This window comes from Hippocampus zosterae, chromosome 4, assembly GCF_025434085.1.
Source record: "Hippocampus zosterae strain Florida chromosome 4, ASM2543408v3, whole genome shotgun sequence".
NCBI classification, from domain to species: Eukaryota; Metazoa; Chordata; class Actinopteri; order Syngnathiformes; family Syngnathidae; genus Hippocampus; species Hippocampus zosterae.
The window spans coordinates 14,461,977-14,475,935 of NC_067454.1; the positions used below are offsets into that span (position 1 = coordinate 14,461,977).

The 13,959-nt window shown below is 38.8% G+C and overlaps 1 protein-coding gene across 4 annotated transcripts; it reads right to left on the minus strand.

Moving 5' to 3' along the window:
- Positions 1–71: 71 nt before the first annotated feature.
- Positions 72–13,798, minus strand: slc38a7 (solute carrier family 38 member 7). 4 transcript variants are annotated; one of them, XM_052063504.1, is made up of 13 exons: positions 13,693–13,798; positions 13,276–13,318; positions 10,971–11,377; positions 8,704–8,757; positions 8,033–8,177; positions 6,389–6,527; positions 5,204–5,302; positions 3,837–3,891; positions 3,649–3,763; positions 3,082–3,229; positions 1,849–2,048; positions 1,704–1,755; positions 72–1,120 (listed from the first exon to the last, which is right to left on the minus strand). In XM_052063504.1, exons 3-13 carry the CDS (start codon positions 11,223–11,225, stop codon positions 1,018–1,020), a joined length of 1,365 nt encoding a protein of 454 aa, XP_051919464.1. In that variant the 5' UTR covers positions 11,226–11,377; positions 13,276–13,318; positions 13,693–13,798; the 3' UTR covers positions 72–1,017. The 4 variants fall into 4 exon arrangements, with proteins under 4 accessions (XP_051919464.1, XP_051919463.1, XP_051919465.1 ...); XM_052063503.1 differs by having other exon boundaries at positions 13,258–13,318; XM_052063505.1 differs by having other exon boundaries at positions 13,258–13,318; positions 13,609–13,734.
- Positions 13,799–13,959: the final 161 nt, after the last annotated feature.

Below are 13,959 nucleotides of genomic sequence, written 5' to 3' on the forward strand. Positions count from 1 at the left end.
GCTGCCGGTCGATCGCGATCAATGTAATGAGCACATCTGATGTGCATTTTGGGCAGAAAACAAGTCAAATAATGAATGCATCTCTTTATTCATGTGATTCAAGAAACAGCAGCACCAGAAAGAAAAATCACAACCAAAACACCTGACAAATGTTAAATTTCAAGTTCTAAAAACAGAAATGAATATTCCTGCTTCATCCCTTGGGATACATTGTATTTAAAGAAAATCCCTTTAAGTCCATAAATGCAACCTTAAATATTGCTTTTGAGAAAATACATCCTGACTTGTCTGGAAGTAGTATTAAGTGTTTGCCACAGGAGCTCAGAACGACAAATGTCAAGCTTTGGTTTATCTTGCACACGCTCTTATGGCTTCATACATTCTGTATTACCTTCAGAGAAACATTGACAAACCCCAACCAGCCAACAGTTCTGTACATTGATTTAGTCCTGTGCTAAAACCGCCTAAATCTGATAGAATTTAGAGTCATTTCAAACATTACTTACCCAGTTTCAACATCAAAAGGTGCAAATCATCAAATGTCAATTCTGCATTGTAAACAGTCACTAGCCTGGACTTTGATTCATTGGCTGTGAACCACTGCACTTGTTCCTCAATGATTAACATTGACTCCGTCACGCAATTCAAATTGTACAGATTGGTACTAAGCCATTAACCAAACTATTTCATTGTGAGGTTTTCTATACAAAGTCCCTTAGCGCTTGTAAACCTGTACATGGTCACAGGGTGAGCAGTTGTAGACTGACTGCAGTCACAATACTGCTTCAGCTGTAGTTTAAAAGCATCAACAAAATAAACAGAGAACATGCAAAACATTACACAAGAAGGATAAAGTGCCCGAGGTTGACTTGATAGTTTGGGCTGTCTGCACTTTACTCCTGGTTCTGTAGTATAGATGTGCAATCAGGTGGAGATTGGGGCTGATTAAATGAGAAACTGCTCAAGTCTTATTTAGTGCAGAACCATTTCCACAAACTGGGACGTAAATGTTCCCCTTTAATTGGTTACATCCTGATCGATGGAATTGGTCGTGGTGAGGCCAAAGATGAAGGCTCCAAGTGTAACCATGACGATACCAAAGGCCACCAGTCCATGCCAGCTGGAAATGAAAACACCAATCAGGCATCATTTTAGGGTTATTTAAGGCCACTCCTAATTAATGCTTAACAAAAAAAACTTTATCGAATCATGTTTGTCATGGGTGCCCCACCTTATTATTGAAAATGACCACAAAGCTTAGCCTTTCAGTCCACTTGCTGAATGCTATGGCTAAATTGCATCTATGTTGTGGTGCAATAACCCTTTACACTCACAGATTGAACACAGTCGAACACACGTGGGAAGACAATTTAACAGTTCGCTCAGCCCTGTATTCTTTATCCTCTGCAAAGAGCAACTAATATTCATGCCATATTGAGTTGAGATGTTTTATATTTAAGTGATGATACAGAATCATTACAGAGCTTTTACCTGGCCCAAAACAAAGGGTAGGTCGGGGTACCATAATTGATCTGTGAGAAAAAGAGGCTTCCCAAACGTGGCGATTTCTTGCTGAAATAAGTTGATTTTTTTTCTTTAAATATAAGATAATGGCAAGGGGAGTCAACAGTGCAAGACACAGAGGTAATTTAATCATGTATGTTTGTGTACTAATGATATGAGTCAAAGATTGAAGCTCTCACCTGGCAGATCGTCTCTCTGTCTCCAACAGTTTGGCTTGGATTAAACACACCCCTTTCAAATCAAACACAAAACGTCCGCAAACATGACTGTACGCCACTAAGCCACACAGCAACTGCGCATACACAAACAAGGAGGGAAAGATACCTGGAAAGATGAAAATAAAGCAGGCCGCTAATCCCCCTATGAGCGAGATGACGCGCCCGATATCCGGCGTGAAGAGCGCGAGTACGAGCGTGAGGAGGAACCATAGGAGCGTCTGCACGATTCCCCGCTTCTGCTCGCGGCGCACGCACACCTCCACATGCTCGCCTTGCCAGCGCAACCACAGTCCCTCAATGACGGCCCTGCAAACACACGGTGAGACTGGAATGATTGTCAATAATCAACACAACCCTGGATAAGAGCCTACTCGTGCTAGAGGTTCAGCAAAAACTGAACCTTAAAAACTAAAAGACCCATTTTAATGGTTTACCAGAGAAATGAAACAAAAACACCTGGAGGTCGGACTGAATAGCTTTAAGATTTTTTGTTAAATCTACCGTATTTTCCACACCATAAGGCGCACCTAAAAGCATTCAATTTTCCCAAAAGCCAACAGCGCGCCTGTAATCCAATGCACCTCTTATACGGATCAACCTTCTGATTTCTTGGACGTAGTACTTTAAATGTTCTGTAAAGCGCTTTGTTGCAGCTATAGCGGTTGTGAAGGCTCTATATAAATAAAGCTATATTATATTGTATTCCCTTTAGCATAGCTCCATCAAGTGGATGCATAATGAACCGCAACCACTTGTGTAGCTTCCATCCTATGAGCCTTATAAGGCGGTGCGCCCGATATATGAAAACAGTTTTAAAATAGGCCATTCATTGAAGTTGCGCCTTATACACCGAAGTGCCTTATAATGTGGAAAATATGGTAACTGCAACCCCCCCCACACTTAAAATGGACATTTCACAGGCAAATAATGTTTGCAAATCTTGTTGAAATATCCTCAAAATTCCCCATTTCATTCATCATGATCATTTTCATTTGACAGATTGAGAAACTTGATTTCAATGAAATTATAAAATTGTTCTTTTTTTTTTAAATAAAGGTTTCAACGTGTGCAGCGTATTTGATAAGTCATGTTATGTTGATACAGCTCTCGTGTTGGGTCTCATTCGATTATCCAGGCATACGACGAAGTGGCATCCAACTCCAGAAAAAATGTAAGACCACTACAAAATTAGCAATTCATACCAACAAATCATGATTGAGATTCAAAGAAAGTGTTGATGTCAAATTTTGTATGTCTAGAAGATTATCGTCTCTTAGCCTCTCTCTTCCAGAGGTACAGTACATATAACAAGAAGCATTAAGATTACCACAGTTTTTACCTCCCACAGAAATGCAAAATAGGGTACGAGGTGACCACGCAGATGACAATGAACGCTCTGGCGATGGCCACTGCGATGTCATTCGGAGGATATGACATCAGCACGTCCTGGCTGACATTGGAACCAAACGTCAGGAAGCCGCAGACACCTGATGAAATGGGAGGGGTATAAAAATCACACATTCAGTGCCCCAACACTGAACATAGTGGTGAAATTACACCAAAAAAAACCCAATACACTTAAAGGGGAGGTCAACACAAAACAATTATGTTCTATGTGCCTCCATTAGCTTAAACACGTCATTCGGATTAATATTGTGTTTGTGCAATACGAGTTTCGAGGCAAAATCCACTTTTTTTTTTAACTAACTAACTCATATTCCACAAATGATTACCAATCAAACAAATGGGGCTACATGGAACATAATGTAAATACTTTTTTTAAGTCTCACCTTTAATCAATTTCAAATGTGTAGAAAATGACATCAGTCTCATATTGACAATGCTAATCATTACTGTTTATCATGTCAATAGTTATACGCCTCAACATGGTTAGAGCAAATAGTACCTGTCCCTGTGTAAACAAAAAGGCAGATAATCATGCTGAGTGTAACAACAAGCCCCCAGGGTTTGAGCGCTTTCTTGCTCATGCTGTTGAACACTGGTACGCAACTGACGTGGCACTGCGAAGAAAAAATTCGGAGAATTTGCAGAAAGGCAGAACAGTTTGAGCGAAAATGACAACTAAATTAGTACCTGGAAGCCAAAGCATATGGTTGGCATCGCATTGAAAACTGCAGTCCAGGTTGAACTGGAACAAAGAAAATGTGTCAAAATTAATTAATAAATGAAATGGTAAAAAAAAGGACACTTTTTTAATGGGTTTTTACAGTATGCAGTACAGGAAAAGTCTGAATTTCGAGTTGCGTGTAGTCAGTTTGTACCCCGTTGTGACACTACACAACATGCCCTGGAGCGCTGACGTCAAGTTATTTTTTCTTCTCTTTTCATCTCTCTCTATCCGTCCATTTTCTGATCTGCTTTATTCTCACAAGGGTCGCGGCGGGTGTTAGCGCCTATCCTAGCTGTCTGCGGGCAGCAGGCGGGGGACACCCTGAACCGGTCGCCAGCCAACCGCAGGGCACACAGAGATGAACAACCATTTGTGCTCACACTCACACCTCGGGACAATTTAGAGTGTTCCGTCAACCTGCCATGCATGTTTTTGGAATGTGGGAGGAAACCGGAGCACCCGGAGAAAACCCACGCAGGTATGGGGAGAACATACAAACTCCATACAGGGGGGCCGGAGCCGGACTCGAACCCTGCATCTACGCACTGTGAGGCCGATGCGCTAACCTGTCGACCACCAGACCACTTACATTATAATATATATTATATATACCCTAGGGCGGCCCGGTAGTCCAGTGGTTAGCACGTTGGCTTCACAGTGCAGAGGTACCGGGTTCGATTCCAGCTCCGGCCTCCCTGTGTGGAGTTTGCATGTTCTCCCCGGGTCTGCGTGGGTTTCCTCCGGGTGCTCCGGTTTCCTCCCACATTCCAAAAACATGCGTGGCAGGCTGATTGAACACTCTAAATTGTCCCTAGGTGTGAGTGTGAGCGTGGATGGTTGTTCGTCTCTGTGTGCCCTGCGATTGGCTGGCAACCGATTCAGGGTGTCCCCCGCCTACTGCCCGGAGACAGCTGGGATAGGCTCCAGCACCCCCCGCGACCCTAGTGAGGATCGAGCGGTTCGGAAGATGGATGGATGGATATATACCCTAGTTATTTTTTTCCCGTGCGAAATTTTTGTGGAAAATGTATATTTAATGTTTATGAGCGTTTTGGGGAGGTTTGTGTAAAAATAAATAAATAAATAAATAAAAATATTTAAACAGGTGCAACGCAGTTGAAGTGCACTTTAGTGAGTTGAAATGTGTTTCAAGCATGTGGAGTGGATAAAACTATTTACTTAATCAATTGTTTTTTTTCTTTTTGAATATTTTTTCTGGTCTGGAACGAATCCCCCTTCGCTAAACAGAGGTTGAGTTTAACAGTATTTTTTTACCGATGATTAATATGAGCAAGGACTTGACCAGGAATCAAGCGTGTGACACCCTCACCTGCTGGGAACAACCCCTGGCATGACCTCTGCATCAGGCCAGATGTATTTCACAATCACCACAATGGTAACGTACCAGGTACCCATCACACTCAGAGCACTGCAAAAAGGGAGATGGACACTGTTCAATGGATTCTCAGTAGAGAACCTCGCTTTGGCAAGGTTCTTTCAAGGATAAAGAATTTTCACGCACACGAAATTGTGACGCTCCATAGATAATCTACCCAAGCATATGCTTTCATAGCCGCTTCACTCAGGAATTTAGGAAAACATTTTTCCAAAAAAAGAGAATCTCAAAACCTTTCCTCTAATGTTTTATTGGCATTTGTTATGGTTAAAAAAAACAGGTTTTATGAAAAAGCTTCAAGTTTTCATGCAGATATCATGAGGAAAATATTTGCAAAAATTTCTTAAGTTTCTGTAATGTTTTATTGTCAAGTAGTTTAAGATTACGGAGTCTCAAATTAGTAAATACATCGGGAAAATTGTACGCAATTTCAGCATAGTTTGGAAGATATTTTTCTGAAAAACTATTTCAGAAAGCTTTGAATCCTCCAATTCGCTTTTAAATTTAGGAAAACTTGTTTTTTTTTTCAATTAAAAAAAACTAGATTGTAGAATGTTTGATTGTTAAATATTATTAAACAAACCGATAATTCTGAAAAATATTTTATGAGAAATGTTAAACAGTTTCTGGTTCTTTTGAAACCTCAAATAATTCCAATATATTGTACATGAATAATTTTCATGCATGATTCATCGAGGAGCTTGTTAAAAAATATAAATTAAAAAAAAATCACACAAAACTCATTTTTATTCTGAAATAATATATTTGTAAATCTTCTAAACTGCAGTGTATTATTTTTTTTTACAAATACAGAAAAATAGATAATTACAGAATATTTTGAAAAAAAGAAAATCACAATTTTATCTGGCCACATCAAAATAAATCAATTTGGATCGCCGTGGATAAACTAGCCAATAAATTGCATGATTCGGTGAGAAATAAAAGAAAACTACAAGAAGATTGAGGATATTTTGCAATAACAAAATTGAAATTACAGTTACAGACTCAAGCCGAAGGTGATGTCCTTCCTCCACAATCGATTTAGCGAAAAGCATGTCATCTCTTTGACTGAGGTCATCAATTTATGAAGTGCGATTTTTGTTGTGTGTTGTGCAATACCTGGCATATTTTTGGAAGCCAATCTCTTTTGGGATGGACAAAGGCAGAATGACCAAAACCGCAGTCAACGTGATGGTAAACTTGCGGTCGGTGTACCACAAGCCGCTAAAAGAGCCATCCTGAAATGCCACCGCAATCACTGTGATCCCCCCCCAAAAAAAAACATTTGTAAAGATTTATATCTAATGGATGAGTAGATTTAAAAAAAAATCACACGGAGTACGAGAGCTACACAAGGCCAAAGTGTAAATTTCAGACCCAAGTGGGAGACAAATTTAGTCGCTGTCAGCATATTGGAACGACGCGGCACATGACACGGTCACATGAGGGGCACTTCTGTCATCCCGTGCACCCTTTGTCTTCACCAGCTAAAGCCCCATATTTTTGCTAGAGGTTATCAACACTGGTGCACGGCACTTTTAAATTTGCATGTAATAAAATTAATACTAATATTGACTTTCCAGCTTGGGAACTACAACAACCAGGGTACACAAGAACAACAATTGTCTCACTCATTATTTTGTCCACTACTAGTGTTGCTTTTGGTCCACTAATAAACAATTAAAGTTGTAAAATGAAAGATGTGTATCCAATATTGAATTAAAAACTGCTTTCCAGATTCGGAACGTTAAAAAAAGAATAATAATAATGATCCAATGTAAGGTCCATTCATGTATTAGTACACTCTTTAGGTGCATATTCGTGAGGCAAAATAAAATGTATTATTATTATTATTATTATTATTATTATTATTATTATTAGTTCCGTGGTTTTCAAAGTTTTGTGGTATGCAAAATAATACCTGCCTATACAATTCAGTTAGATTCAACTCATAACTAGTACAATATTTTTACACTCAATCGCTGTTTTTTTTTAACTTTAACTTATAGGTAAAATTTGTGTTTATTTTGTACAACACATTTTAACTGGATCATTTATTTAACCACCCCCCGCCTCCCATTTACCGTAAATACATTGTTAATGTTCAAATTGTGTGAAATGTTACAGTGGCTTGATTATAATATGAAATATATACTGTACCTTAGAAATAAATCAGAATCAGAATCATCAGAAACGTGATTAAAAAAAAGGCACCTCGTTTTTGATGAACACTTGGGCCTACTACATTACTCTATTTTAACGTTGGTCGTGTATTTTTTTTAGGAGGTGTCAAAAGTTTGAAAACCACTGCACTAATTGACAACTGCGTGCCATTAGTAACACAAGTGAGATGATTCAATTCGACTAGTTAATAATAACTAGTAAACTGTATACTAGTATACTGTAACTGTATACTAGTAGCCTAAAGATGTCACCCAGCGAACAGTTTTGCCTCATTCGTAACTTGTAGCAGTCATTGGACCTTGAATTGAACCAGCTAATAGCAATGGCAAAGCAGGGCAGGCCTCAGTGACATAAGGACTATTAACAGTAGCTTGGTAGACTTCACACATGCACTCGCCCATTTATCATCAATATGGAGGTATGTTTAGTCATGTGATCAGATCGGCTGTCACGTTTTCTGTTCGGACCAATTTGGGAATGTGCGTTCATACCGCCAGAATCTTGACAAGATTTGTCAGAGCAGCCGATGCGGCAGTGGCAAGCATGACAGTCCTCTGATAAACTAGCGAGCATACTCACGGAAATCCAGCTGGTCCCCAATGACGATGAGGAAAGCAATGCAAGTGCCAAAAGTGTACACAGCGATGGCGACCTCGCACAGGACTCCCGTGACTTTTCCGCAAGTGGCTCGCACCACCTCCTGATAGGTGCTCTCGTTACTGACCTGAGGGAAACCAAAGCAGCTGACGCGATGGAGTCAGCAATGGCAATTCGATTAACAAGATTTTAAGGTCAAACATGGAGACGTGCCGCAGACGAACTAATGAAAAGCATCTAAGTGTCACGCGGTGTTGTCACACCTTCAATCACAGTTATTTGAACACAAATGGTGCAACAACACACGTGGACATAAAATACAATGCTCACATGTGTATATTCTTTATCCTCTAAATAAGTGTGATTAAATATTGCTGGGCCCCAACTGATATGTTCTTTTTAAGCTAATATGCTGATGTGGCTCAAATGTAACAAAGGAAACACTAAAACATCAGCTGACTCAATATGCCATTCAGGAAGTGAAAGTCTGAGTGCACAGTGCTGATCCAAGCATTCTGCTACTACGACTACAACTTTTTGGAAAAAATAAAAAATAAAACATCATGTACTTGCAGATGGAAGCACAAGAGAGAACGAGTGACTGAGATGACCAGAAAGACTACAGTGAGAGAAAGGGCTTTAATCATACTAACCTGACAGCAGTAACCCAGAATCACCAGACCACTGATAATGAAGATCAGCATGAACTGAAAAATAAAGAAAGGCAGCCGCAAATCCCATTTTTTATTTGGGCACTCAATAAATTAGATTAAATATCGTAGTCTACTGACAATTCTTGAAAAGGAGCTCAATTCAAAAAGTGAAACTCAGTTTTATACAATTTTGAGTCAATGTCAACATAAAATGCCACAATTCTGCCCCCCAAAAGTTTACATTTTCCATTGAAAGTCATATTTATTGTATTATGTAGCTGTTATGCGGTGAGAGATTGCTTATGGGTCAAGATTCCATCCTTTTCTTTGTTTTTAATGAGTTAACTGCAATTAGACAACGTGCTTTGTACAAGCAAACGGCAAAATAATCGAGCTTACTGACACACTGAAGATTTTGGCCAATGTTAGCATTTTATGAGCACATACTTGACTTTTACTGGGCAATATGATTCAGTTAGCAAGCGGACTGTGTGGTCTTTAACGAATATATTTGGCATCTCAGAAAGTTTTTTGTTGACATTTCACGATGACAGAAGTTCATATGATGATAAAAATAGAATACGGATGATAAAATGGACTCATCAAATAACTTGCAGTGAACGATAAAACGATGTAGAAACTATTTTGTTAAATATTTGGACCATTTAGCCACTTATACACTGTAGTTAGCGGAGCAGCGTGTGGGATCAAAATCATGCATGTCCAATGAAGTTTGGGGAGGGAGGTATAAAATGAAGGAGAGACATTTTAAGAAATTGAACATTGGGCTGTGATGTGCGCAAATATATACATATATATATACATATATATATACATATATAATATATATTATGGCATATACATACATACATACACACACACATATATATATATATTAGAGCTGTTAGTTTAGCGCGTTTTTATTGGCATTAATTTAAATGAATTTTAACGGGATTACATTTTTTCTCGCGAGATTAACGCGGCACACGTCACAAGCGGATGTTACTTGTTTGGAACTATTTTGTGTGGAAGGTTACAGTGTTCTGCGTCCATATAGATAGAGCGGGTGGAGCTTCTCTGTGTTTGTCTGACAGTGGTAGCGACCTAGCGAAAATAAAACGTCTCCAGTGTTGTCATTCGAAATGAGGTCTACAGAAAAACTGTAGAGAGACTTCCGCACAAGAAGGACCAAGACAATCAACATAGCCTGACTGTGTTAGGGGGAGTGACCCCCCTCCCTCTTTCAGAATGGTTTGCCCCAGCAGCACGGGAGAAGTGCGTGCGCTTTTTTGTACGGGAGGCAGTTTTGAATACAGCGGCATTTAATGAACACTGGTGCCCGGTGTCTCGTTATTCTTCAACAAACGTACAGAAACAGACTGCTGTGTTCACAGTAAACTTGAGAAAAACGAAGTATGTAACCATGGTTTAAATCTACTATAGGCTGAGTACTAGTTTACCTTAGATGTGCACTTTATAATGTTATATTGCTCTGTTTTGATTGAACGATAAAAATGTGTGAGTAATCACGATTAATTTTTTAGTCCATTTGAGTTAATTATGACAGTTGCATTTTTAATTAGATTAAATATTTTAATCGTTTGACAGCTCTAATATATATATATATATATATATATATATATATATATATACATACATACAATATATACTATATACAACAAGAACTCAAGCGTTTCATTATTCTGTCACATTTTCCAACAAGAACTCAAGCGTTTCATTATTCTGTCACATTTTCCAAGTGACTAAATTATTCTGATGAGGACACAAAAGGCACTTTCAAGTGACGCTGACACAATCATCACACAGGAACCTTTTTGAGACCACCAATTTCTACATTTAAAATAAGGTTGATCGTTTCTTATTCAATATTCCAAACTCTTGAGATGGTTAATTCGGAGTTTATGTTATCTGGGAGCCCAGTTTTTTAATCAAAATGATGACGTGAATTATTTAACTGTGTGTGTAGTGAATCTGTGCAATATACGAATTCAACTTTTTGTTTGGTACTACTGATATTGCCGTGTACCTGTATTAGGATTTATACTGATATAGAGTCTGAAGAAATTATTATTATTATTATTACTATTTTTAAATTGCAAATATTTGGTGTATTTCCACTCAAATCACAGCCCGAAAGACTATGAAGACGGTCACTGGAGAACCAAATAAAATTCATGTACGTCATTCATTTACAAAAATGGGGTTGCATGAAGTCATGAAAGGGAGCCGTGTTGTTGCCGCCTCACCATTTGAAGCATGACTCCAGCCGTGACGCCACCTGCCATATTGAAGGCTGCCGGAAAGTTGAGCAGACCAGCTCCCAAAGCTGCATTGACCACGATGAAGACCGCTCCCAACGATGACACGCTGCCACTCTGCCTCCTCTCCGACTCCATAAGGTGTGCCGAGTCCATGCTGGGACTCTGCAAGAGCCGCGCTCGCTCTCCCGAGTCATTGCTGCTAAGTCCTCCCCAGTCATCCATGTCAGTGTTAATGGCCATGAGCTAATTGGCAGGCGCACCACACAGCCAAATCTCCGACTATCTAAATACAGCTTTCGAAGAATATGAATATAATTTTTCCACAGGGTTTGGTAACTAGCCAATATTGAGGTGTAATTAGTATTGGTTAGCAGGAGGATCCATTTGGTAATCTGGAATTAAATACAGTATACAGTTAGACTCTGAGATCAACAAGTAAATAAACCAAAGCACAGTGACTGTATGGATTACGTACAAATCTCTACAGTACAGCAGGGTTGTTTCATGGGTGCAAAATGTCACATTTTGAAGCAATGGCACACATTCATTCAATAAAAAATATATATATTTAAAAGGTTTGGGTGTTTGAGGTTGATTCATCCCTCCATTTCTTTTCCTTGTTAAGGTTGTGGGTGTGCTCGAGTAAAAACATAGTTATACACACAAGACAAGGTTGAAAGGCAAGGATATGTGGTCGTTTTAAATACACAAGGCGTAAGACTTTGCCGCCACACCTCAAGTCTAGGATGAAAAATTGGTCCAACATACATTTCTTTAATATTTGGTTAAGCAATAGTCGTTAAATTAAGACAAATAAAATTAAAACTGAAAGAGTTTTTTTCTTATTTTGCATACACAAAAAAACAAGGGTCTGTACTCCAGATCAGAATTTGAATTTAACTGAAAAAAAACGTATTAGGTATTTTGGCAATTTTTCATCTTCTGCAAATAAATAAATGTTCGAAATGATTTAGGACTTCTGCAGTAGTAAACAGAGTAACCCGTTTATAGTATGAAACAAAATAAAACTAAGGATGCTAAATAGAACAGTACCGGTAATGGCTTATATTTCACAATGTTATTTTTTGTTTGTTTGTTTTTTAAGGAACAATACAGTTAGTGTGATGCGCACACACCAACATGCACGTTTCTTCTGCTAGCACAGCTCTCCTGCAGACAGAGACAGAGCCATGGGTTTGTCTTCATACATTGTTTGGAGGGAGAAGAAAGCCTAAATAAGTCTGCCTTGCCTGATATAAAGAAGCATCCTTGCTAAACGGCATCGTAAAAGGGTTGAAGAGCCTGAGAGTGCGACAGACAGGTTTGGGGATTGTAAAAAAACGTCCAAGCGACATAACTTCAAACAGAAGTTTAAGGAGTGTAAATTATTTGGTGACAAGTGAGTTTGTTCCCCACTGCTGGATTTAACGAGCTCACACCACTAGTGACATTTCGAGAGAAGTCACACATGTGCCCAACAAATATGTGACTGTGCGGACATGTCATTTTACCCCACACAATCCTACACGTACTGATGTAAAAGAATTGTTTAACATTAGATAAATAAAATGTAAAAAAAAAGTGAAATCCGTCATTCGGTGGTAATGCTTACATGGGTCATTCTACCAAATTGGTGCCATTTATGTTTAATGCTCTTGAAAACACTTTATTTTGAGTTTATTTTTTGGGGTATAGTAGTCCCTCGTTTATTTTCATAGAAACAACTGACAGTTTTTAGAAATATTGCACAGAACCTTTCGTCAACATTGGAGATTTTGTCGTGGAGAACATTTGACAAGCTGTCCAGCGATGAAACGCGGAGGTTGTTGACATTAGGTTTCAGTCCCTTAGCCAATCAGGATGCAGAATACAACGTACGATTTAAAAAAACTGCATGAAAAAACCGTGATACAGCGATGCTGCGGTGAAAGATAAAACAACGTGAAACATACATGTATGTGCATGTCTATATGAATGTGAGAAAAATGTGATGCACGCGCTTTCTTTCTTAATGCATTGCCGCGGTGTTGGATCGGGACTCGGTATCAGCCGTTACCTATCACTTTGACTCAAAATAGCGTGATCGGGACATTCCTAAATAAAACAAAAATGCTAATTTTGCTCAAATATTAATTTATACATTTTAAAATAAATCTTATGAATGGTCAAAGGAATCTGATAAAACTGGTCGGTTTTTTTCAAATGTCTTCATTGTTCAGCCAGATATATTTTATTTAACAAGCATAAACGTAAGATAATAAAACAATCTGACAAAAACGGTAAATCTTACCTCCATAAACTAGTGGATATCCAGTCAGTGATGTTTGCAGAGTCTGTGGAGGACAAGCGAAGGGTTGGATTGAGGACCTCAAATCAATCTATACTGTTTGCATCGAAAAAGAAACTCTTGCGTTCGTGGCATTGAATGGAGGTCATGAGTGATTCGACCAGGCTGACGTAATTGATTAGACGTAAAATTATCGAATAAGGTTATCAAACACAATGCATGACTGTCAGTGCACTCAATCTTTTGTTTCTCAAAACCACTCGTCTCGTACTAGCGAACCTAGCTCCCTTGTTGACTTTACGTTCATTCGCCTAAAAACAAAAACAAAAAAAACACCTAAAACAATAGTTGTCTGCGCTAAATGTCACAATCTCCAGCGGCGTGTCAATGACAGATTAAGGGGAAAATATGAAAGAAAACCTTCGATCATCCAGGTGTCTCTGCTGTAACTACTGCATCCTACTTGGCAACTAGACCGTGGGGTACCTTCATAAAGAATTGAGGAGCACGTGATGCTTGGTCACGTGACCGGGGATTGTGGGAAATGTAGTATTTTATATCTCTTCGATCCCTTTATCCACCCCAACTCCGACTCCTTGTGCCACTTTTCGCTTTCTCGTACGCAATTTAAACTTAAGTAAAAACTATGGAAAGTCGTTCAATATTTTATTAAGGTATATGTCATAG

Excerpts from the sequence above, each read along its gene's own strand:
- slc38a7 (XM_052063504.1), bottom strand. The coding sequence starts at position 11,225 with ATGGCCATTAACACTGACATGGATGACTGGGGAGGACTTAGCAGCAAT. Across the intron at positions 6,528-8,032 it reads TGGGGACCAGCTGGATTTCC|TGATTGCGGTGGCATTTCAG; the intron begins GTGAGTATGCTC and ends GGGGGATCACAG. Across the intron at positions 3,892-5,203 it reads CCAGGGGTTGTTCCCAGCAG|TTCAACCTGGACTGCAGTTT; the intron begins GTGAGGGTGTCA and ends TCTTTGTTCCAG.